At 39.2% G+C, this 26,579-nt stretch overlaps 2 protein-coding genes across 2 annotated transcripts in view; both read right to left on the bottom strand.

Moving 5' to 3' along the window:
- Positions 1-26,579, bottom strand: part of poc1bl (POC1 centriolar protein homolog B (Chlamydomonas), like) — a 253,257-nt gene that overhangs the window by 79,176 nt on the left and 147,502 nt on the right. The window lies entirely within an intron of this gene.
- gabbr2 (gamma-aminobutyric acid (GABA) B receptor, 2) overlaps positions 1-26,579 on the bottom strand; it is a 166,649-nt gene that overhangs the window by 41,906 nt on the left and 98,164 nt on the right. Inside the window, exons 8-13 of the mRNA XM_072370897.1 lie at positions 21,088-21,148; positions 13,058-13,138; positions 11,506-11,656; positions 11,066-11,198; positions 10,041-10,148; positions 5,537-5,659 (exon numbers count right to left, since the gene is read on the bottom strand). Of these exons, the coding sequence (XP_072226998.1) occupies positions 5,537-5,659; positions 10,041-10,148; positions 11,066-11,198; positions 11,506-11,656; positions 13,058-13,138; positions 21,088-21,148 (657 nt within the window). The remainder of the gene's footprint in view (positions 1-5,536; positions 5,660-10,040; positions 10,149-11,065; positions 11,199-11,505; positions 11,657-13,057; positions 13,139-21,087; positions 21,149-26,579) is intronic.

The following is a 26,579-nucleotide window of genomic DNA, read 5'->3' as shown; positions in this document are numbered from 1 at the left end:
AATCTCTTCTTCCCCCTCCCTTTCTCTCTTTCCAAAACCTGTCTGCATACAGGTGGGGGCAGCAGAGGCAGTAAAGCTGCAAAAAATCTCAGAGTTTAGATGAAAATAAGTATGCAGACTGAAAGTGTATCTGCATATATAGACCTTCTCTGCTCCAGTAAATCACTGTTGATCTATCAGTTCAGCGCATGCAAATCTCTATGGATGCTTAAAATCTTCTCAGCATCTATCACCATGCTGAAGTGGGTGCCTCAACCCGATATTTTTGTCTCATGAATCAACAGTGCCGCTCTCTGCGTTACGAATGTCAGGAACCATGGCCGTTGCCATGGCGATGCCACACTGCAATATTCTGTTGCAGCTCGCTTGCCTGCCGATGCTTGCAGCAGCTTCCAAGCTGGGAAAATCGACGGAGGGAGGGAGGGGAAGAAGACATGAGGAGAGACAGTGGTGGGAGTCTGCGGCAGAATCCACCAGAATGCTAATCATCCTTCCTTGACAGTTTGTCCTTCATTATGCAAGAGTCAATGCCAAGGACCACAAGGGAGGACCCTAATGCATTGGTAAACACACAGGCATAAGGAACATGCCAGTGCATGAGTGGGCATATTCCACATTCTGTGTACAGACTAGAAAATTTACCTCACATCCTTCAACACGTGTACTTTGACAAAACAATGTGTGGCTGTACTGCAAGGCTTAATCTGGTGGCAGCCAGAAGACCATTAGCAAATGCTCAATTATTAAACAGACACAAAATGGATCTAATTGCTCACTGTAGCCCAAACTATCCATTAGCATTCCTGAGAAGTTTCTGGAGCAGCCTGAATGATTCCTGCTTTTAGAAAGCTCTCTAGTCAAGAGAGACTGATATGCTGTTTTACACTGTTGTATAATGTAGAGGGACTGCTGCAATTATCATCTTAGCCAATTCACTATAACCCTCTTTAACATTTTTTTAATTTAATTCAGCATATTGGGGTGTGATTTGTGTATAGTACTCAGTGAAAAACAGATGAGATGCCAGGTTTCTTTAAAAAGGTCGGGGACAATGTCAAGGTCACAAGTCATGCCTGGCGAAGGGAGATCATCGACAACTGTGATTAAAAATGCAAGTTTGAAGTGCAGCCATAAAATATGACTCAGGGGTCATTCTTCTCTAAAATGCTTAACGCTCCACATGATCTCTGGTCCTCCTTTACTTTTATTTGTAAGAGTATTAAATCAGTCATGTTTTATGAAGCATTCCACAAGGATCTATTGTCAACCTCTCCAGTTTCATTTACCTCTTAATGCTAATAAAAGATGCAAAGGGAAATGGCCTAGTTTTCCTGATGATATCTAATTAAGTTTAGCCTGCTGGATTCAGAGCAAAGAGATTACCCTTGAAGGTCTGTGCCCATGTTCCCAGAGGGTAAATCCTGGAATGAGCGAGATCATTTTATCCAAAATCTTTATTATAGCCACTTATAAACTCAACAACGTGTAGAAAAGCCCATATATAGAAAAGTACACACACAGGTGACCATTCCTGTCTAAACTAAGAAAGAATCTACTACCACCCTTGTTGTAAATAACGTGCAAGTACCCTTGTAGGTCCTGAGTCAATAAGAGAACCATCTTGAGGTGGTGCAAACAACAAATGGGGTGAAAGAGTCCACTGTGGCACTTCAAAACCACTGCATTGTCATACTGCAAACCTTTGGGTGCAGTAGGTACACAGATTTGTGAGCCTATGGTCAACTCCCAATTCTCCACAGTGGGGAAATGTGAGAGGGGAGCAGGAGAGATTTTGAGAAAGACAGGGGGAGAGAGAGGGAGACAATAAAAAAAGAAGAAAACAGACAAGAGTGAAGTCGCAGGGGATGCTGGCCATGTATTATGTGATAGCTTACAAGAAACTAGGAAACTAATGGTCTTTCCCCTCACTGTAATTACGGTTAGTCTGTCAGAGCTAGTCTCACTGGCTCCTGAGGCAGTTAAACAAGCCCCTTCCTCCAATTTGTTCATTCTGGAAAAAGTATTCAGAGATTTTACTTGGATAAATGTAAATGTACAAATAAACACTACAAATACAAATTGACATGTAAAAGTCCTGTAACAAAAGTGTTACTAAAGTAAAATTGAGACTACATTACAGTATACAAAACATGATATTAACACAACGTTTTATTGTTATACATGTACAAAATAATTTGTTGAAGTAATGAAGTCATTTTCTGAATATACTGAATGATTGTAGAATTTCAGAGAATAGTCTCTGGGTTTAAAATAACACAATTTTTAGTTTGTCCAAACCTCTAAATGAATAAAATCTTTATCTAAAAAAAAAAAAGGAAATGGGATGATAACATTTGGGAATTTTTACATAAACAATGATTAAAATATGAAAATAGTTTAAAGTGAACTGAATTAAAATCAAACATTTTATCTTGACATAGAATTTCATCTGTAGCAAAGTACCATACAAATTTCATTCCTACGTATGATTTGTTTGTCAAACCCTTTATATGAAAATGAAGTTGCAAGCAAAGCGTGGGATTATTTTAGTAAGGAACTACAGTGAAGCAGAATTATAGTAAAGCAGGTGTTGTTCATATTTGTACTTTAGTGCAGCACTTGAGTAAAAGTTAAAACATTCCACCCCTGCAATTTCTTTCCCCAAAATTCAGCAGAAGTCACGACTTTGTGCCTAACCCTATCTATCAGTATTGTTTGGTTGCAACATAAACAGTTTATTCGCTCTTTCTTAAAACCTCAAACAATCTGATTGGCTAGGGGACACAACCCCGAGATCTGATCAGTCTCGGAGGGCCTCCAGAATGGTTCTTTACCAGAATCCTTTTAGCTTATTCAGGCTCATATTTTTTTTTTTTGCTTCATACTTTACTTGAATAACAATAAGAAGCCACAGTAAGAATTAGATGAATTATATTATTATATGATTAACTTCTCATCTTATCAGGCAAACCTGTATTATCTTTTTCTGAATGCTTTAGTATCACACCCATTGCACTAACAAACCCCTGAAATGAAAATAGTGTTTGTATGGGAATAGTACAAAACACTAAGTATTTGTATCTTAGAATCTAAAAGACAGGTTTGCAATATACAAGATTATATATTTTTTCCTCAACCTTTCTCTTCTTCTTAACCCCTCTGCAGGTACTGGGGTTGCCTCCTGGTTTCTGGTCCCACCTGACAGGCCTGCAGGCCCAGGGCACTGAGGAGCCCCCGGCTGTCTGCCCCTAGCTCAGTCCCAAGGGCCCATTGCTGCTGGTGCTGGAAATCTAGCGGGCAGGGCAGGCATTCGAAGCCTATGCCTCAGCTCAGGCATGCAGATCCACATCCCCTGGGAAAATGCGGACTCCTACTCTCAGTAGTTTATATATTCACAACACTCCCTTGGCCAGGGGCTTAGAGTCAGAGAATACTCCATGAGGACCCAAGTGCACACACTGACAACATTCACAAATGAATATGTTAAGCAAGGCTTTGTTTCACCCCTTAGGCAGGCTTATATATAAGTGGTGATCAGCACAAAGGAAATACGGCTTTGTCTAGAATTGTACAACTGTGGCATACCTTCAAAGTACACCAAAAGGAGCACAAAGAGTAAAGACATCTGGCAATATATAATACATATCTTCCTCAGAGAACTCCCACAAGAATCTTTTCGTCAAGGAAAAAAATATACTCCCTGACCTGCTACTCTCAGATAAGGACTATTTATGACTTTACAGGATTTTCATTACGCTGACTATACAAAAAAGTCAAAACATGGTGCAGGGCAGCATCGGGCACCCTTTCCATCCCCTGCAGGATGCAGCCAAGTAAGCAACAACAAGAAAATCCATCTAGAATTATCAAAAGAAGTTTCAATACAATCAACCCAATGCCCTACCTCCTTCCCTGACTCTGTGATTACCTTTGTTGAGAGCAAGGGTCACTGAGGATCTCCCAATGGCATCAATTCCTGAGGTCTCTGGGTTCGTGGGAGGCTTTTAACCGCCTTGTGAACTACAAACTAATGCTTGAAAGACTTGAGAAATGACTCACTAAGGAAAATCTCCACTCAGTAGTATGTACAAATGGTTCATAGTTTTTAAACAGATAATCTAATCTGAACTGAAGAGGAATAATGTCTCCTCCTTGTCATTTCTTGCAGAAAGAAAAAAATAAACATTATCTCTGCTTTGCCACTGAGTCCTTTGTCTGGACGATAAAGGGAAAAAGTTCATCCTTCCGCCACTTATGACCTGCACCTAATAACAGCAGTATCTTTGCATAGCAGAACATTTTGTGAACAGCACTGTATCTATTTATTGTATCCAAAAAGCAGGTCATATGCAAAATTAACTAGCAAGTGTAAATCTCATAAAGTAACTGCATGCTGTTCAGACTTGTCCCGGCTTGAAAGTGTTTGGTAAATGTTACACGTTTTGAATGCTTTTTCATATACAACACTGATACATTCAGTTCCTATCAGATTAATTCAATTAAAATATTAAAGAGACCGACAGCCATGAACACATTAACCAAACGCAGATGTTTTTGGAATGGATGAATATTCTGGAGCACTTGGAGAAAACCTAAGCAGGCATAACCAAAAAAAGAAGCAGTTTAAGACTTCTTCTACTTCCAGCAAAACTGAATAAAAAGTAATCACAGCATCAGCTCTTCGTCATTACTCTGTATAACTCTCCTTTGGACCAAGGCAAGCCCAACTGTTGTGTTTAATAAATTGAGGAGTTCATCAACCTTTTCTTTTTGTTAAAATTGTGGACCTTTCTTTCTATAGCAGCTTAAACGGAAACTCAACTAAAAACACACTTAACAATCTCATAGTTGCAGCCCTAAATGTCTTTAATGGCAGACACCAGACGTATCAAACAAGAAAGCCACAATGCATGAAAACCTATTCAATGGAAACACGAGGGAACGAAAACTAAAAGAATCAAGTCTGAGTCTCACTTTAACCAAAGTGACATTAATACCACAGACTTAGGTGCTAATATGTTATATTTAAAACACGCTTTACACAGCATCAACCTCTAATGCCAGTGCTACAGTATGTTCATTAGAGCCTGTTGGGCGTACAGCAAGACCAATCCTGTATCAATCTGAGAGAATTTAATTCCAGTCTTACCAGTCACAGTATATAAGTGTTGATATTTACTCAACATTATGCAACCTCTCCAGCCAGGAGAATGTGATGCCAAGCGTCTCTTTTCCAGTCAGCATTGCCAATGTTTCCCATCCAAGCTGGCAAATGTCCGGCCATGGGATGAGTGCAGGTGGTAGCAATGGTTCACATCCTGACCCAAAAATAACTGGCTCAACAAAGACACTTGTGCTACGGCCTAAAGCAGACATTTTGCTTTCCTGAACTCCAAAAAAAAAAACACTGGAATTCCTAGCAACAATCTATGTCACCAGGACTCTTCCAGCTCAGTGTTTTCATGTTGGTTTGACATAACACCAAAATGGAGCACAAATTCAGCCAAGATTAGAAAAAGATCAAATGAACACGCACCTCCAAGCTGTATTCTTCCACAGTCCTTCTGAGTGGATCCACAATCTGCCAGCAGATGAGAATGCATAAGTCGATTAGCAGCATCCCGCCAACGATAATCAACAGCTTCTGGTCCTTTATGATCTGGAGAATGGGGAGAAGATGAGATGCTTGTATTAAGCAAACAACTCAACATCTGCTGATGTAATGTATTACCATATATGATCGAAAGGTAATTGAAAAAAAAAAAAATCATCCTGACAACTGTAGCTATGAGAACCAAGTCCCTAGAATCCCACCTCATGAAAAATAAGTCTGCTGCTTTCATTCCAACTAATTAGGATTAATTTACTTCAATTAACCTCTAACTAGAAAAGGAAATCAGGCAAACTTTGAGGCAGCACAAGCACATGTGTTATATAACAGATTTAGCTTATATGGCCTGTGGCTAAGATCCACAAGTATATACCAGTTCTGCCAGTGCTAAGATATGAGGAAGCCACAGTCTGGTACCTTATGATGTGAGAATTTGGAAAAGATTCACCAAACAAGACTAAATGCTGTCAACCATTAAAGCTCCCTTTTTGTACCCTGAACTTTGGAGGGATGAAAGTCATGACCTGTTTGTGATCTTGATTTTTTATTAGCGCCTAACTGTCCGGAACCCCGGATCAAAGCAAAGGTCAGGGAACACAGGCCAGGCTCTGTTTGGAGACTATCACATACCCCAGATGCAACTCGCACAGGTGACCCCCCCCCCATCCCTTTCCCAGTGGGTTCAAAATGAGGGGCATGTTTTTTGATCTGATGACTTTTGATGATGCTGGCATTGAGTAAATGTAGGCACGGCAAGACAAAGAACATTTCATATCAAAGAAATTGCGTCAGGACAGTTATCAGGGCCTGCTGTGATTCAGGAAATAAAGCAGGTCATTCACTAATCAGGGGGATGGTGATTTGATCCCCAACCCCTCCAATCTGCATGTCAGTCTCCTTACGGGCAAGATACTGAATGCAAAAAATGATCCATTGACGTCTTAATGTGTGGGCAATAGAAAAAGTGCTTCATGTGTAGATTAGGGCACTGTTTGAATGAATGATGATGGCATGTATTGTAAAGTGCTTTGACTAATGTACAGAAACTCTATATAAATGTAGTCCATTTAGAAGAGGGTAGGTGTGGAACAGGTCAAATTATTCACCTGAAACGAAGGTGGACAACATTTACAATACCTCAGTATCGTTAAGCAAAAACTTCATACTACTTTTTCATAATTAAATTTTCTGACTGGTTGCCCATCGTCTTCCCCCAGTAACATTGCCAATCTGACATATCATTTGAGTTCCAGTGCTATTCTGTCTTTTAGCAAATTTTAGCAAAGTTGGCAGACTTCGAGTTATGTATCTATTTTCAAACAAGTGATTATAAAGTGAAAAAAAACCCTACAGATTAAATCATTTACAAAATAAAAAATACAAACAAAAAAAGAATTGTTCATTAAGAAAATATGCCTTTATAGCATAATGTGAAAAAAAAGAAGCCAGCCACTGCATCTGGAAGAACAGAATAATCTAAATACTGTGGAAAAATATATATTTTTTACTGACGTTATAATATCCAGATTGTAGAGAAACACTTGTGTTGTTGTGCAAAGTGTCTCTTTATAAACAAACTATATATTCTGACATGTGTTCACAATCTTTAGCCGGGGTCCCATTCAAATGTGTGGGAATTTTTCTAACAACTCTTCAGAAAATCGGTTAAATAAGATGTGAATTGATTTGATCTTTAGGGGATAGCTCACTGAGCAAGGCAGAAGGTTATACTATTTGTCCTGCTGGAACTGCAGAGGAAAAGAGTCATTTCAGTCACCATCTATTTGCTAAATCTGTTTCCATTTAGTCAGGTGTATCCTTAAATCAATAAACCACATTTACTAAATATAAATACTTATTTGCTCAATTTTAAGTGTTTCTATCCTGCTGATTTTATGTACAAATTGAAAATGTGTATAGAGGAAGCCATAGCCACACATAGCCATAGCGTGCTTATGTAAATTACTTAATTTGCTTTGTACCTTTTCAGCTTTGCCCTATGTCAGTGTGGCAGCACATGTATTCAGGCATGCAGCAATATGTCACCACAGAGAACTCAGTAAATTACCAGGACACACAGATTGAAAAGTAGCTACTACAGGGGCCAGAGTGATGGAGTGTGTAGAGGTGATTTTTTTTAAGTGTGTATGTTTATCTGTGTCGCGCACTTGTGTGTGTTTGGAAAAAAGACATTGATGGACCCCTCCCCCTGTGCTGTCTTTGACACTGAGCTTTTTAAAAAGTGAACAAGTGCCTACTGCAGCCCACCAAGTGGAACGCTTATCGAACTCGCCCTTGATTTAAAATCTCTGCTTTCCCAGGGTACGGAAAAAAATAAATGAAGGAAGGGTGAGGAAGGGGAGTAGGATGCTGTTCCAGTTCCATAGTTTGAAGAAAAGATGGCTAACACTTGTGTCTGTCCCTCCCCTGACAGCAGTTGGCAGACATTTCAGGGCACCAACAGCAACTATCAGTCTGCTGAAGCCAAAGCACCTGCACTCAATCAGTGTGGTTTGTGTGCGTGTCCTGCACACAAACCCGGGCCCTGAGCCAACAGAGCATACATCTTGAGGGTTAAGGGCTGAAGCATGCAATACGGGTGAAGACTGCCTCTGAAGAAACATTTGTTTTGTATTTGTTAGCAAGAGAAAAGGGATGAAAAGGGGAGAACTGAATTGAGATAATTGGCAATGAAAAGCCAGGGCAGTATAGAACTGACAAATGCAAAATTGTTTTGTTACCAGAGAAGATCAGTTTGAAAAAGACAACGAATTAAAGAAATGTCAGGCTCTGTTTCTTGCATTTTAAAATTGCAGTGGAAACTAAAGAAGAACTTAGTTATTGCTCATTGTCTTATAACCTGCAATCTGGTTTCTCTTAATCAGTCTTTTGCCAACTTTCCTCAGCTTTTCCTTATCTTTTCATAGTAGCCAACCTACTTTTCTTGCCACTGAGGCCACAGTCTTTGTCTCGTCTCTTTCTCTGCCCTGCTTTGCCTTCTGTCTTTCCATCAGTCCTTCTGCTACTACTTCCCTACATCCATCCAGCCCCTTACACACTTTCAATCATCCCTCTTTCTTCATTCTTCTCCTGCTTTCTGGCAGGCCACCCACACTTCCTCCAATATGAAAGAGGGTGAGAGAGAAAGAAAGAGAAATGGAGGGGGAGAGAGCAAGATCTATAAATACAAAGAGGCCAAGCACAGTTACAACACACAGAGAGCGCCACTTTATATAACTGCGCCAATGAAACAGATTGTGTCAGATGTTTAAAAAACCATTTGTATTTCGAGAATTTTTTTTTTCTCTTGGAATAGATTTTAAAAGCAGGTGCCAGGGCCTGCTGGTCTTTCAGGCTGTTTGTTGAAACGCACGAGTCTGAGCACAATCACCCACACACCAGTGCTGAGGTTTCATAAGATATGCGAATCTCCTGGATAAGACCTGCCATGTTTATTTTACATGTGTCAGTGGATATGCCTGTGGCAGAATTAGGCAGTAGTTATATGGTTTAATGAGCAAAAGTGACCAATGAGAAACTTAAACATCATATCATAATTAGAACTGTTGTGCATTCCACAAAATTCCACATTAATAAATATCTGAGACACAGAAATTGCAAGCAGCTCTAATTGCGACCAAGGGCTTCAACAGAAGGTCAGCTGGCTTGCTGAGACCATCAACTTCAACACATCACAAAGTAGACTGTAGACCACGCACAGTCTTTCAATTAATTCCTTCATCTTATTTGTTGTGACTGTGCAGCGTTGGATTTATTTTGAGTCGAATGGAGCGCTGCGTCTCAGACACCTTTGAAAAAATGTTGAGGTGCATCCAGTGAGACAGGAGTATTGTAACAAGAGGCTGTGACCAATTTCTCTTGCAAACCTGACCTGGTGGAATACAGTTGGTCTTTAGTTAGATTTAAGTGCAGAACAATTTTGGTGAATTTCATGGTCTGAGTTGAAGCAAACCATGTCAGAGGTTGTGGGTGTGTCGCAACTTATATGCGTCATTTCAAGCCAGACACAGTATGTTGTAGCATCCTTTATATACTGTAGAATCCAGCAGGTCTATTACACCCTATGGCATGGTAACAATTAGTTTATTCATAGTAAGATCAGTTGAGAGGATTTGTTAAACATGTCCATAACCAGTCAACAATCTGGAAACAGCTACCTATTCAGTTTGTGCGAGTAGCTGTGTCCAAACGTGTGACTGCTATTGTATATAAATAGATGCATACATATTTGAATATTACTGAGAAAATTTGAAAGCTAATTTACAAGGTGTACAAATGCTTGTGTTGACAGTTGAAAAAAAATCTTAAAATTAGAAAGATATAGAATAAAGACAATCTCAGATATCGAAAAAAATAATCCAAAATATTTGGTTATTTGTATGCTTATGACCAAATAGTTTTTAGGTACCTTCTTTTTCATTTTCACATTTTTGAAGATAGCATGCACCCTCCAGGTCTTGGCAAACATGGCACCGAAAGCTGTCGTGTATCCAACAATGAGAATCCACGTCCGGACCTGACAGAACAACGGGAACACACATAATTGTGTCATGTCGTAAAGTGGTTATCAAGGCTAAACCTAACATCTAATCTGACAGACATCGACTAGATAAGTTCAGTCAAAATGGCATTGTGAGACAATCTAAAAATAAGAGGCTGTCAGATTTATTCTCTGTCTCCCAGAGCACTGGGAGAACATAATGGACCACGAGGCTGTCACACTCCTAAGAGCATTTCATCTTAATAAAAAACTAAATGAGGAACTCTTATTGTTTTCTTTTGCACAAGGAGAGTGCTGATGTTTTCTAAAAGGCCAACAATTTGAATACAACCAAGAGAAGCCAAATGTAGCTGCAAAGTCTTCACGAGTGCACAGTCATATACTTTAGTGTTAAATGCTGCATATAAAACAAGTGTTTCAAGCACTTATCTATGCGTAAACCCCAGCTGCACCACATATGCAGGTACTGTCTAGATGTGATAGTTTGCTTTGCAGCAAAGCTTTTTCCAAGTAATAGCAGCACAAGATATACCCTGTCTGACATTACTTTGGCATACATGTGTTAATCTCAGTATCTGGTAGGGTGCTCTCTCAGTGGAGACCAGTTATTACTGTAATCAGAACTCCTTAATTAATCCAGTATCAGCACAGTCACACAGTAATGCTACCTGGGGGTAAGGACTTAATGTGTTCAATGCTAGCCTGAGACCTGCAAAGAGATTCCATCAGTTTTCTCATGATCACATAGTGCATGCGAGAAGACATTCAGCACCCTCCAAAAAAATTAATATATTATTTTTAGAATTTGTGTGACAACGTTTAAATTGACAAAGATCATTTCATGGCACTATCATCACCGAATATGTTGAGGATGAAACCTCAGTCAACATCCAGCATTTTATCTGTTACTGAAATGTGTTGAAGGGACTCACAGTGCACAGGGTCTCAAACTCCTTGTCAGAAACAAAACCTCCATCCAGGCCGAAGAGGAAGATGGAGGCATAAGAGAGCATCCCTCCTAAGATGATCAGATTGTTCATGTACGGACTGGACATCTTGATTAGTCTGAAAGAGAGGAATGAAAGCAAAAATGTTTAAAAGGATACAAGAACAAAAGAAGAATTGAGTGTATTCAAAGCATATGTAAGGGTTAGGGTTAGGCTATGTAAAACATTATCTGAAAGAAGTGTATTTCAACAGAGAGATCAAGGTTAAACATAGTTTTCATGTGAAAACTCTTCATCTGTCAAATTCTTCTCCCTTAACACCAACCCCTAATTAATTTTTTTTTTGCACTGTATATTTACCCTTTTCACCTTCATCCAGTATTATTTATTCTAAAAGCTGTACTTCCCCAATGCCAGATACAAACCTGTGGTTTCGGTTTTTGATGTTGAAGAACAGAAATGCCCCAGCCATCAGCATGCCCAGTATGGTTATGGTGGACAGGATGCTGTACAGTGGCACATTGATGTGGCGCCGTTGTAAACGCACAAATGTACGATCCTTAGGAGGCTCCACACCTATAAGAAAAAGACAAAAGAAAAAAACACATTTTATTAATAATCTATTTGCACAGCCGTGCTTTTTCTGGGCTTTTTAACTCTCACCAGTAAAATTACTCAGCTTACTTTTCATGGTCATCCTTCAAATCTATTCCCTTTCATCCACAAATTGGTAACACCGCAGTAACTATTCAGTTTTTTGAGATCCATTTTCTGGTCCTCAGTTTGCCCCAGTTGTGCTTATGTTTTTCTATGCGCCACATTCAAGTTACTGCAGTTATATCCTGCATTCTCTTATCATTTTCTCTATTTTTCTTCCGCCACTGTGCCAATCGATCGCAGTGGAATCACCTTACTCTTCTTCACTCACTGTGGTCAGGGATGTGGAAACAAGCTTTCATTCTTAGAGCTTCTGTATGTGGGGCAAAGGAGAGAAGACTGAGCATGAGTGGTGAGGGTGGAGAGAAAAGCCAGAAGGATCAAACAAATTACAAAGTATGTCAACAAAGGCAAACGCAGCAGAGGTGAAAAATGGGCTAGTAAATAATTTAGCTCAGAGACAGTTTAAAGTGGTGAGTCTCTGCACTGAGAACTCTAGTGTTCATGAGAGAGTGTGTGTGTGTTGCAGAGAGTTTGTGGACAAGTAGAGGAGAGTATTAAAGTGGAACATTTTGGTCCTCAGTCTGGCCCAGAAATATTTGGACAATGATGCAAATATGTGATGTTTTTCCATCATTGCCATCACATTTCTTGCATTCATTTTAATTTATGTTAATTTGCCCAATCATCTTTAATCCCCCAAAAGACAGGGTACATGAATAATAATTTGTAGGATTTGCTATAAACATTATGCAGCAACAGTTGACAGATGAACTATAGGTAATACAATGACTGTATATATATAAATATTGTATGATTTATACATAAAAATCATACAAACCCAATTCAAAGGACTGAATTAAAGGACTGAATTATGAAAACTGCCTGGCCATTCATCGTGCTCATATTGTAAAAGCATGATGCATCATTTTCATACATGAACTGGCCACCAGAGTCCAGACATTACAGTAACCCCATTGACAATCTTTGGGATGTGCTAGAAAGGACTTTACAGAGTGGTCCAATTCCTTGATGAGTAATACAATATCTTGGCAAAAGATTTGTGCAACTCAAGTGGGAAATAAATGCTGTGATGATGCGTAAGCTTATCAAAACTAAGCTAAAAATTAAGCTAAAGCTGAGCCGAGAAAATATGACATTTTCTTTTCTTTGTTCAGGTGTTGTGTTTAGGGTTCTCGTCTTCATACTATATATATATATATATATATATATTCATAATATATATATTCTTTGTTTCAGTCAGAACCACATCTCTCTCCTGTGAGTTCTGTCTTCAAACGTGTCAACACTGTATCATACCTTGGAACCTGATGGAGTTGTTGTTCAGTTCAAGCACATCAGCAATTGCATTGTACTCGCCCACTTTCGCTTCCTGACCCTCTGTGGAAAGTAAAAACAAACAAAAACACATAGGTAGACATTGAAATTAAGGTATGCACTTAAACTGACAACATTATACATTTACAACAGAAAATAGAGTTAGAAGAACATAAATGTAAGTAGCAAATATCAAGGCAGTCCAATGATGGTCAATGGCCAAAAAGTCTTCATGATGGTCATATCAGTTATGAGGTGCCTGGCTTCAGCTCTTCTAAATAAAAGTAAACCTTCACGGGAAAGAGAAAAACATCTAAAAAGGTAAAAACTTCACTATGAACAAAATGGACTTTCAGTTACTGCTGGAGAGCAGCTGGACTTAGTAAGATGTAGTAACATTTTTGGGCGAACTTGGGATGAAGTTGCCATTTTAAAAATGCTTAATAGCAGGTCATTGGACATTTTTATGGGGAAGAAAAGAAAAAAAAAAACAGACAAATTATCACACCAAGTGGAGCTTTTCAACCATCATTGAATACATCTGGAGGGGATCTTTCATTATGTAAGGAGGTGCTAAAATAATGGCCCATGAATACAAAGCAGCTTCAAATTTTAATGCAATAATCTCTTACTTGAAGAAAATGTGAAAGATGTTACTTTGGATGAAAAAGTCAAATTCAGACAGTAATTTGACACAATGAATCCCACCACTTTAAGAACCTCATTGAAACTTTAACAATCTCCATTCTCCTTGACATAGATAACACTGATGCTTTAGAATTCTTAAATGGTAGATGTCATTTGCATCTAAAATGGGCAGAAAGTGATTCCCCTGCATTATATAGTCTCAATTACTCGTTTATTTGACCTCACTAAGACAATGACAATGAAAAGCAGATATTACAGAAACTAGCAAACAATAAAAAGCTGAAATGCAGCAATCACACACTTAAATAATCACTTTGACAAGAATCTGACTAATATGTTTAAGGAGACAATAATGTAATTATGCTTTGTAATGTGGTCAAATTTTGATCTTAACCACAATCGACTGAATATTGGAGATCACATATCCAAGATACATTGAAGGGATTGTAAAGTTCTGTAAATACCACCGTCTCTCTGGAGCTCCTCTCAAATACAGGAATATTAGAGTTTAGTTTTCTCTTTCAGAAACAGCGACGAGTCTCTCGGGTATAATATTGGAAGAAGCATGACTTTGTCAGACAAACCTGAGCTTTCACTCTCAAAGATAACGCCCTTAAAGTGAACACCAGAGAGGAGAGAAGAAGGGGAAGATTATCCTGATTCTTTTTTTATAAGCAGTACACTCAACCTGCAATTTGTTCTCCTATGCATGCAAGCATCTCTCAGCCCCTCCCCATTATCACTCTTACAGGCACACTGAACTCTTAGGCAGTGTCCTTGACAAGAAAAATTACAGAAAACATCAGATATTTCAGCATCACAGGGCACCATACCCCCTCTCTTCTTTACTATTGGTGAATTGCCACATTTGATATTCAGTTTTCATTAAAGCTTCACCAAATGTTGACAATGTCACACTATATGAGACAGTTTTAATAAGGTAAACAAACACAAACCCATCAGGATTTTTCTTCCTCGACCTTGTTAGGACTTTCCGCTAAAAGTGTTAGTGTTCGTAAAAATGCTCGTGTCTTCTCCATTTCCCTTGTTAAAGTCTACATAGAAGACAGGATATTTATCAGCATCCTACCTTTGAGATGATAAAATACTATCAGAGCATTCTGTCAGAGATTGGTCGCTAAAGGTTATTCAGTTCAATCAATTGTTTGCTCGTTAATGTAGTTGTTCTGCAGCATGAATTTTATGACACCAGTGACAATTTCCAGGTGTAAAAGCTTTGTTATAATCAACAACTTAACTCTTGGTAACTGAATGACATCACTCAAATAGTTTTAGCTGCTATACAAATCCCAACTATGCAGGAGCTATCTTGAATCTTACCAAAAAAGGTAATTAATCAAAGAAAATTCCCATGAAACAGATCCAAAAGACATGGATGAAAGTATTAATTGTCTGTTTAAAACATATAGTCCTGTATAAAAGCAAAAGCAGACGTTTTAAAACAATGTCAGAAGGTTCTCTGTGTAACTGTCAAAGACCTGCAGGAGAACCTGATGAGGCAGGAACACAAGCACCAATAAGAATAAGAATACTCTTCATAATCTGAAAACCTGATGCACCTCAAGTTTGACCAAAAAGCTCTTCAAATAAACAAACAATAGGTCAAGAGAAATGTCTGATGTAAGAAGGAGAGAGCCCTTCGACAAGCAGAATGACATCCAAAAAGTCAAGCATGGAGGGAGATCTGTAGAGATGTGAATGGTATCTCAGGTTCTTTCAATTACCAGGTCATTTTGAAGAAGACTGTGATGCATTCATTGAAGCTTTTACAGCGGACTGGAAGCAAAGCAATCATAAGGTATGTCTCAGTCAACAAAAGATTGGATCAGGAATCATTCTTGGAATGTCAGTGAGTGATAATCTCAGCTCGCAGATTTGAATCCCTCTGAATATCCGTGGTGGTATTTAAAGAAAGGTACAGCAACAAAGAAACCAAGGAATGGGAATTTTGCCAGCTTTTTTGCACAAAGAACAACTAAAGCTACCAAAGAGATGTGTCAGACTGTTGAGAAAAAATAATGGTAACTGTTATTAGTGGTCATATGGTAGAACTGTGTGTCTGTCATTTATCTGTTAATTACGGTGGAGAAAACACTTCAAGCCCACATCAAAAGTCTCACTAAATATTAAAAACAGAAAAACCGCAGTAGCATCATAATGTATTTACAATAATAAATATTAAAGGACTAGGTTTTTCTGAGTATTCAAAATTTAATGCAAATGATCAACTACATTATAGATAAGATGTACAATTAATCTTGATTAAATACGTTGAATACCTTAAATACTAAGTAAATAATGGTGCTAAAACTTTGTTCTTAATATTGTTGATGCCAAGAGCTTTTTAGCATTATTTTAGGCTCCTTTCACTGGCTCTGAATCTCCTTTTTTAATTTTTTTAAGGCATTGCTTATCAAATCTGAAGCATTTCATGGCTTGGCTCTGAGGTATATTGCTGAACTTATATTCCCAAAAGAGCGAGAGTGCAGCCTCATAGACTCAGACAGGACTATTCCAGCTGTTTGTCAATGTGATAAAGATAATTTGGAGTGTTTGTTTTTTTTCCTGAGGTCTGCATTATTTAGTTCGTTTCGGTACTCAGTTAATTTTGGTCTGTTTTGTGTCAGTTATGTAAAAATATCAACAGAAAAAAACATTTGTGGGTAAAGTTCAATTATAGTCTTTTGAGCTATTCAAGTTGAAAGCCCTTTGAGATTACTATTGCCTCAAGGTATAGTGGCAGCAGCAGCAGGGGTGTTGCTATTTAAAATTCTAGCAGAGGATGATGGAAAAGCAGGAAATTAATTACTACTTAAGGCTGTGTGTTGTAGATGGTGTATCTGTTAAGATCTTAAACATCTTCACCAACACACACGTTGTGTCTTTACCTTAAAAGATAATATATTATCGAACGTCTTCTCCTCACAGAATGATAATGGCCTTGTTTCCTTATCTGCAATGCCTGGTGGTATGTTGATTTAAAATCTGACTGACTGTGACTGCAATCATGACCTCTGGTAGAGAATTATCTCTTGAGAGAGAAAGGGAGAATAAGAGTCATAGAGGACCCTAACTAAAAAAGTATGACGGGATAAAACGGAGGATCAGAAGCTGTGTACAGATGATAGGGTTGTGTTGAGGATCACTCCCTTTTGAAATATTCAAGCTGGGGCTGCCCCTCCTTTCTTCTTAACCCATCTCAGGCTCTTGTGTGGTGTGTCAAAAGGGTGACAAATTCACAATCCCCGACAAGTGAAGATGAAGTGAAGGTTGAGTAGGGATGAAGGAGATATAGGAGGAGATTCCTAGAAAAGGGGGATTGGACGCAGGAAAGTGTACGCTAGTGTCAAGTTAAATTACAAGAAGGGTAAGACAGACACACAAAGAAAAAAAGGAGTCTTCAATTAATAGAAATGTGTTGATAATGCTTTCCTGTCATTACATTTCAGGGAGAAAAAAACACTAACATTTCCTTTCCTCGCCTACCACCTCCACATTTATACAGGTGACCCAATCACCTCCAAGCTAGCAGGTTAATTTAAACTGCAGACACACACAGAGCTGCATATGAACCAAATAATGTGTGTAAAAATAATAATAAATAATAATAATAATGGGGGGATAATGTCCATAGAGGTATTGGTGTGTGAGGAGGGAAACCTTGTAATCAATCCTGGTGGAGACAGGAAGCCAGTGGAGTAAGTGGAGGATGGGGGTGATGTGCTCATGTTTGTGAACTCTCATCAGAATCCTAGCTGCAGAGATTTGGATGTGTTGGAGCCTCTGCAGGCTCTTACTAGGGATCCCGATGAGAAGTGCATTACAATAGTCCAGTCTGGAGGAGATAAAGGCATGGACGAGCTTTTCAGCATCTGAGAGGGAGAGAATGGGACGGAGTTTGTAGTTGTTTCGGAGGTGATAAAATGAGGTCTTGCAGAGATGGTTGATATGGAATTTAAAGGTGAGTTGGGGGTCCATTTGTATGCCAAGATTTGTGACTGATGATGAGAGAGGGATATTGGAGCCAACCAGGATGGCTTCGGTTTTAGAGCTATGGAGTTGGAGGAAGTTGTACCCCATCCATGCCTTTATCTCCTCCAAACAGGTGGTGAGTTGAGACAGGGAGGATGGCGATGATGAGGGTGGGGCTGCAGCAGTGGCATTGACGTAGAGCTGTGTGTTGTCGGCGTAGCAGTGAAATGAAAGACCATGATGGCCGATGACCTGACCAAGGGGAGTGAGGTAGAGGATGAAGAGGATGGGACCAAGAAATGACCCCTGGGGAACACCGCAGGTGACTGTGTGGGGGTTTGAAGTGGAGTGGCCCATGGAGATTTATTTTGTCCGGTTTGTGAGATATTAATGGAACCAGCTGAGGGCAGTGTAAGTGAGTCCAGTGGTGGAGTGGAGCTGGTTTAATAAGATGGCATGGTCGACAGTGTCAAATGCAGCAGATAGGTCCAGGAGAATGAGGAGGGAAGGGGAGCCGGAGTCTGATGACATCAGGAGGTCATTTGTGACTCTTACAAGAGCAGTCTTTGTGCTGTGGGCGGGGCGGAAACCAGACTGGAAGTTTTAGATGGTTCTGAAGATGGCTAGCCACTGGTTTCTCAAGTACTTTAGACATGAAGGGGAGATTGGAGATGGGCCTGTAGTTTGAGAGGATCTCTGGGTCAAGGGTGTGTTTTTTGAGAAGTTGTCTGATAATGGCTGTCTTCAAAATGGAGGGGACGTGGCCAGTTTGGAGAGAATGGTTTATAACAGAGGTGATCAGGGGACTTAGGGCAGTGATATGGGTCTTTACCAGGGAGGTTGGGAGGGGATCCAGGGCGCAAGTGGTGGGTTTCATCTTCTTGATGATATTTTGTACCTCTTCTGAAGAGACCAGGGGAAAGGAGCTCAGGGGTTGGGGGAATGCAGATGTTGGGGGAACGGTTTGGGTGAGGGGACCAGAAAGAGAACAGCGAATGAATGCAATCTTGGAGGTGAAAAAGTCCATAAAAAGATTGCACTGTTCTGCTGTAGTGCCAGTAAGTGGAGGGGGTTGTGGTTTGAGAAGATGGTTGACGGTGGAGAAAAGCTGTTTTGAATTTCCTGGGTTGTTTCTGATTGCATCAGAATTAAAACTGTGACATTGCCTCTTTTAGGGACTTTGAATATTGTTGGTGATGCTCCTGGTAGATTTGTTTATGAACAATGAGGCCAGAGGTTTTGTAGCGCCGCTCAAGGACCCGCCCTGCTGCCTTCATCCTTCAAAGCCCATCTGTAAACCAGGGCGCTGAGCGGCTGAAAGTGACTGCTCTGGATTTAGCAGTGGCATGGTGGTCCAGGAGGCTACTGAGTAATAGTCCACTGCTTTGTGAGAAAGGTGCTGAAAGTCTGCTGTCAAGTGTTCTGGGGTTATCCTTTTGAGGTTTCTAAAACAAATATTGCGTTTGGGCTTGGAGAGGTTGAGTGAGGATAGCAACTCCACAGAAACAACCTTGTGGTCAGAAACACCTCGGTCATACACCTGCAGGTTGGTGAGAGGGGCAGAGTTTGTGATTACTAGGTCCAAGGTGAGCCCTCTGGTGTGTGTGGTGGCATCAACAAGTTGCTTGAAATTGAAACAGTCCAGTAATTGAAGAAATTCAGTGGCAAAATGGCTGGAGTCAACGTGAATGTTCATATCACCTAGTATGATAACATCTGAAGATGGACTTATATAACCAATTGGGACACAAAGCCAATGAAGAAGTGCCTTAAACTTTAATACCACTGCTGTCTGCTGGATCATCACAAAAAATGGCTTCAAGACTCCCATTCAAACAGCATAAACTTAATTCTGATGGTCTCCTGTGGTGCTATAATGGTCGTCCTTATAATATTTTAATATCAAAGATATTTACAGTATAGTCTCAAGGATGAATGTTTTTGTCCAATCAGCCCTTGCTCCAAAAACAGCACAATGATGACAACTGTGTGCCAAACGAAAAACTTCACAACAACAGTCAACAAAGCAATAGGGGACTTCACAGTCACTATATCCATCCTACAATCTAATATATTAACACTACTATACTGCACTTACATGTGTGAATTTTCTTCACTCTGCTCTATGTGATTGACTCCTCCTCTATTCAGACTAAGCTGGAACTATAAGCAGCTTAGCATCTGAATATAGCTTAGCCTATAAAAACACAATTGTTGTTGAGAGAGAGAGAGAGAGAGAAAATAGAAGTCAAAGTGCAACTGCAGAATTAGCAGTGTAACAGTTACAAATAAGGCATGCAAGTTTTGCATATTGGACTGGTTCTGGTTTGGGTTGTTGATGAACAGATAGGATAGAGTAAAGCGGACTTGCTCCCTTATTAGATTGGGTACTGAAAATAAAATAAAAAAAACCCTCACCTATCCATCACTACTGTCCCATATATATGTCTATTATTCTCACAGAGAAAACACATCACAGCCAAAGGGATCAAGCCCCTCTGCAGTCAGGCAGATAAGATGGTTAGGCGGAGAGGACTGAACAGCACCATGCTGCTGTGCTACATACGGTCTGGGAAAGCTTGGAGCTGGGAATCCCCTGCATCAAGATGCAATCTCAGGGTTATTCTCAGGAGGTCCTGCTGGCTCAAAAACAACCACGTGATGATGTCATGGTATGAAGGTAATGGGCATTTTTTTCCCCATGCTAAAACCCTGTGTTCATACACACATTCTGCAGCCACAGACGAGACTGAGCACATTACTTTAGAGTTAATCTAACCAGCAGCTAAATGCAGCCCTGTACAAAAAGGATTGTGGAGAATTTCTTCACAAGAAACAGTCTGAAATAATCCATGTTTACTGCAAGCCATTGCTGCCATCTACATAAACATCTTTAAAAAAAAAAGAAGAAGAACACAAGTAAAAAACATGTGACCTCAAAAATGATGAAACGTATCGGCCTCATTTTCTTGTGACTTTTACTCTTTAGCTTTTCTTAAACCCTCTTGGTTAGGATCCATTGTTTCATATGCCAAACGGTTTTTATAATCTTGCCAAATTTCTGAAAGACTTCCGGGTCTTAATGGCGACACATGTGAGCAGTTATGTATTAACATAATGTGGTAACAATTTGAGCAGCTCAGCTGAGCCAGGTCAAGAACAAATGGTTAGAGGTGGGTGTGACAGGTGACACGAAGGGAGCAGGAAAAACACAGTTACATAAGAATGGCAAAACGTAGCTTTTGGAGCACTCAGAAACAACAACATGACTGAGTAACTGTACGAAAACAAGGTAAACAGAGGCTCTTATATACCATGCAGAATGTGAATAGAAAGACATAAAGGGGTAGGGCAGTAACAATGTACAGTACCTTGAAACTGGTTGAATTTTATTGTGCCCATCCTCTCTCCATTACGAAACATGACTTGACCCTGAAAAAAAAAAAAAGGAAACACACAAACATGTTTTTAATATCACACGGGAAACAAATGTTTTTTTTTTTCACTTACTAAACCATTGTATGTTGCTGAAGATATGCACAAAGCTGTTAGGTGAACCCAGCAAGAGTTGAGTAAATCTAAATTTATGCAGAGAAGTGTTGCCAGAGTCTTAGCTCTAATTTGATTAGAACTGGCCAAATTGATCTGTTTATAGAGGCAAACAAAATTATCCTCCAGCCAATTCATTTGCTAATATCCTCAGAACAACATCAGATCAACAGGGCTGCCTGATTCAACTGTGTTTGCACACTGCGAGCTGGTGCAAACTGAGGTTTAGACATCCATAGAAAACCGTTCAGGTAGCGTGTCCCATTTTTATCCAAAACAAAAAGTCCTCTGTCAGTGCAAATGAGATTTATTTCCAATTCTTACGTCTTAATACTGACAGGAGGATGTTCATGGGACAGACAATATAGAGGACTGAAACTGCCATAATCCGAAATGAATACAAAAGCATATAAATGGCGTTAAAAAGGGGGGGGGTTAATTATTATAAATGCTACTAAAGCTAAATAATAAGTTTGCAAAAATAATCACACAAAATGTGGAAGAAATCAATTTTTTCTGCTTTATATAATTTAAGCTCATGTTAATGTTGCCATTTATTTCCTTTGCCACTCAGTTTTCAATTTAACTTGTTTTTTTTTTTGGATAGAATATACTCAGTTTCTTCTTAGTTATTACTGCATTTATTTTTGTATAACTTTCCTTTAAATCCCATTGATCTATTTAGGTGCATTTTCTGCACCTTTTTATTTCCCCAAGCACCAGCAAAATAAGCTATTTCAGCCTTTGGCAAATACACAGGACAAAAATCTCCTCAACTTTTGGCAATACCATGAGATATTTTTATATCAATTGTGCTTCTGTCACTTTATCTCCTCCCATATTTTCCATCTCTTCTTCTGTATTCTCGTTCCCACTGCATGTTCTCTTTATCCCTCTCTCCCGCTTCATCTACCTAGACTATTCAATTAATTCAATCCACCATCTGCTCAGAGAGCTCCTTAATTACGCATTTAACTGGGTTCATGTATTAGCTGTTGGCTAACAAAACAGGTGAGAGACAGACACACAGACATACAGATAGAGAGATATAGTTTGCATATACTGATTAAACGATAGCTGGAGGGGAAAGGTGGGGGTCCTGGATTGCTAATTTTCCCTTAAAAGATGGCAAGCTTTGAAGTAGCAGAAAAGAATCCACTCCATATTTCGTGCAGCATCTTTGATGTTTGTCTAAGTGTTTGTATGTGGCTCTGTGTGTATGCCCTTAATGTGTTATCACATTATGCCTATGTACTTGTATGTGTCACAGATAATGTATACATATGTAAGCTTCTACTGAGATACTGTGTCCAATACCTCTTTGACATTAGTGATGTACAATTTATGCTTTACTACTTGACTCGTCAATAACCTTTTGATGCGCGCAGCTCTTTTCTACACTATGCTATACAATTACGTCTAAAGGGCATATCGCTGTGTACCTCAGTTCAGCTCATTATCCATTACATTGAGACAACTGGTTTGTAAACAGGGTCAAAATATGTGGGCTGAAAACAGGGGAACTAGCATTGAAGCCATTGTTGTTCCAAGTATGTATCACGGTTTCTAGAGTAGCTGCATGCCACACATGCTCTCTCTCTGCATTGTTATTACCACAATAATTGCCCTTTACATCAGCAAAAGTGGAGCTATCACAAACCTTATTGAAATGGAATGTGATTTTTTTTCAAAATAGTCTGTAGTTTGAAGAATAGGCAAAGCATGTCAAACATATGCAGAAGGACTGACTGACAACCTTATTTGAAACTGGCCATACTATGAAGGCCAAATCAAGAGAGCCTTTGCCTACAAGGTGTCATACATGCTCTCATGTAATTAAAGCAACCTAGCTCAGATAAGTGTCCCATGTCTAGTATTCAAAGGAGTTTTGTTATGTGTAAGTGGCAGCTCATGAAGTAGTCATTGTGTTAAGCCGTGTGTGTGTGTGTGTGTTTGAGATGGTGTCTGTCTGAGGTGAGATGGTGGAGGCGGCCAGGTATCACTTTGTCAGAGAGGGTGAGAATGCAGTCAGTGACAACAGAGCTGGGGTCAAATGAGATGTCAGTCTGTGGGCTGCAGGTGTGACATCCTCTGGGTTTTCAGGGGTTTCAGATGAAACACAGCTGATGCGAGTCTAACTGTGATGCACACACATACACACAAATATGAGCACACTTTTAAAGACAAAACAGATGCCCCAGGCTGTGACACTCACTATTACCCAGAACGACACTGAAACCAACACAATGAACAGTGACTACAGATAAACAGTAAAACAAACCTACAGTCAATCTTCTCATTCTACAATAACAGTCTGATGTGTCTCAGTGCGGCCCTTTCTGAATTTTCACTTTTACCATTCTGTGGTTCCTGCACTTTCTATGACATAGAAGTCTCCGGATTAATGTCAGTCTTCTCTTCTGTGGCCCTGACAGCAACCAGGTCGATAATGCAGAGCCCTCAATGATCACTCTCCTGCTGCTGAAACTGTCTCTGTTACTGATTCAGCAGCGGGACTGAGATTAGTACAAGGTGAACAGAGTTTAGACCCATGAGACATGCACTTACACTGCAGACACGGGATCAAATCATGACATCGGTAAAGACAAAGGGTTCAAGCCAGAGTATGATCCCATGTGATCAAACACATGCACACACACGATATTTAAACCAAGGGTAAAATGCCAGAATTTGCCACTGCAATAACCCCTGTAAATTAATTTATTTCTTTATCACTCCGTAACAAGTAATTATAATTCACAAGCAAAACAAATGAGTTGTGTAATAGCTGCTTTTGAAATCTGGATTTGATAATAGTATAAAAGATGTATGTAGGGTTGCTAGAAGATCTTCCACAGCTTTGGAAAGTGAGAGTGGAAGTTTGTGGAAGTATGTGCTACATACAGTGAGCTCTTCAAATATCTTAAATATATATAATAAAATCTAGAATGGCAAAAATACTTCACTGCATAACAACATAACACACTGCAGCTATCTACTCAATTATGCTGTGATCATTTCTGTTTCCTATGAATATGTATTTTACAGATAAGTTAAATTAGACATGGTTCTATTTAAAAAGATAAATTGACTCATATTGTCAATTCTACATCATTCCCATCACTTCTTTTAGATAGCAAACTATCCCTCTATGACAAATCCCTGAAGTATTAACTAAGTACCGTATATTTAAATTCTGTGATTAAACAAGGCCCTTTCACAAATCACCACTAAAATGTAACACACACTTATAATAACTATAATTTTGAATTGTTGTACTGATTTTTCTTTCTTTGTTTTTACATCATGGTATTGCTACTTTTCTTGAGAAAGGGACTTAAAGACTTAGCAAAGGGATTAACAACGGAAATCACGTTTTTTGTGACAGTTCAGACAATGCAAAGGATATAATGTCAACATGTTTTACAAGCAACCAAAAGAGAACATTGATTTCTCTTTAGCATAGAAATGCAAGATAAGACATGGATACAGAAGATTGAAAACGTGCATGATGAATACTGGGAGTACACATTTTGGTAAGATGAAACCAAAATAAATTTGTTAAGTTCAGATGGGGCCCATCATGTTTGGTATGACCTTGGCCAAGATCACCACAGGAAATGCACAGTCCTTACAGTGAAGCACAGAAGTAGAAGTTTGATGATATGGGGCTGCATAAAAGATATTGTGGAGATTACATTTATACATGGCACTGAAGGGGCCTCTAAGTTGCTTTTAGGTGAAGGTGCATCAGTCCCTGTATTGAATTTATTGTGTGAAAATGGGTGATGACTCTGTCTCCAAAGGCTTAGCAGAGGAGTAATGATCCAGCTTAATAATGATGAAAAGTGTCAAAATGAAAAACATGGACATGAAAATTGATGCCTCCTTAGTTTGTTCTACACCAAGGAGATTTAATCAAAAATAAGGTGGTCATGCAAAATCCTTAAAAAATGAAGACATATGAAGCCCTACAATGAAAGGTGTTCTGACTGATGCCTTGAAAGACAAATGCCCCTATTACTAATATATTACATTTCTTCTGATCATTTTGACTTTCACATATCAACAACTGACCTCCTGTTCAATTTAGAAAAAAATAATTATTGAAAGATGATAGAATACTGAATCATTTGAATTTGAATGATATTGCACAGACATTGTCACTCTTGTTGATGATTTTAGGTAAGAGCAATATGAATCAGTACCTCAACAAACAAACAATATGCTACACAAGTCTAACAGCAAAACCGGCCATTGTTCTCTTTTTTGTGTCTAGAAAAAAAGCGAATGAAACGATATTTCACCATTCCTGCTTTCAAAGCTTCTTTGAGTCCCTGAGGAAAGACTCAATGTCGGCCTGCTCCTGATCAGCAGCCCTGAGAAGTCTGTGCTGAGAGAGGTGAACACAGAAGGATGAAGAATGATAACTGAGCATTTGGTGTCAAGCTGCAACACACAAATACCCTCTGGGACTTCAGTCACAAAAGATCTCAAGTCTATAACTCCTGCTGATTTTCATGAAGGCTATTTTCTCTTCCCATCTGACTTCCTTGCTCTGCTGATGTCTATAACATAAGTTTAGTTTTTTTTCACTTATTTTTATACCATCTTTTGCAAACTCAGGTAAACATGAATGAATGATTATGATAGAATACAAGCAATGTCCATCTGTAGTGTAATGTTCTGCATACCCACAGGCTGCTCAGACTGGGAGCAGCATGGCATCCTCTTATAATGGAGTAGCCTTTACAGGGAAACAGAGGATATCCTCAAACAGCTCAATAGTAAGTGAGATTGCACATACGCTCACTCACACACACACACACACACACACAGACAGACAGACAGACATACAGTGGACGTACAGCTTAAAGCATTACCAGCAGAATCAATCGTAAATCCAGGGAAGTTAGTTTGCAGCTCTAAACGACACAGCTTTAGGCTTCATTCATAAGCAATTATGACCAAGTAACACCTGCAAACAAGATTGCAGTTTTACAGCGCATTGATTCATGCCTCTATTTGCTGCTACTTTCAACCCCATACAAAACAATTATAAATTTAGATATTATCTTTAAAGCTCAAATACTTTAACGTACCTCCAAAAGACACTTCAGCAGCATATTGGTCTGTGGCTGTTATATGGGGTTAGGGTGGACAAGAGTCTTTTTTAATTTACTATACTCTCTCAAATAATATATCAGGTGTTCTGATATGTAGTACAAATGTCAGTGACATAAACAGAAACCCATTATTTGACTGCACCATACTTTTGTTTCTTTTTTTTAAACAGCAAATTTCCCCATAACTT

This window comes from Leuresthes tenuis, unplaced genomic scaffold, assembly GCF_036924035.1.
Source record: "Leuresthes tenuis unplaced genomic scaffold, fLeuTen1.0.hap1 SCAF_18, whole genome shotgun sequence".
Lineage (NCBI taxonomy): Eukaryota > Metazoa > Chordata > Actinopteri > Atheriniformes > Atherinopsidae > Leuresthes > Leuresthes tenuis.
This window is presented reverse-complemented; position numbering and strand designations above follow the sequence as displayed.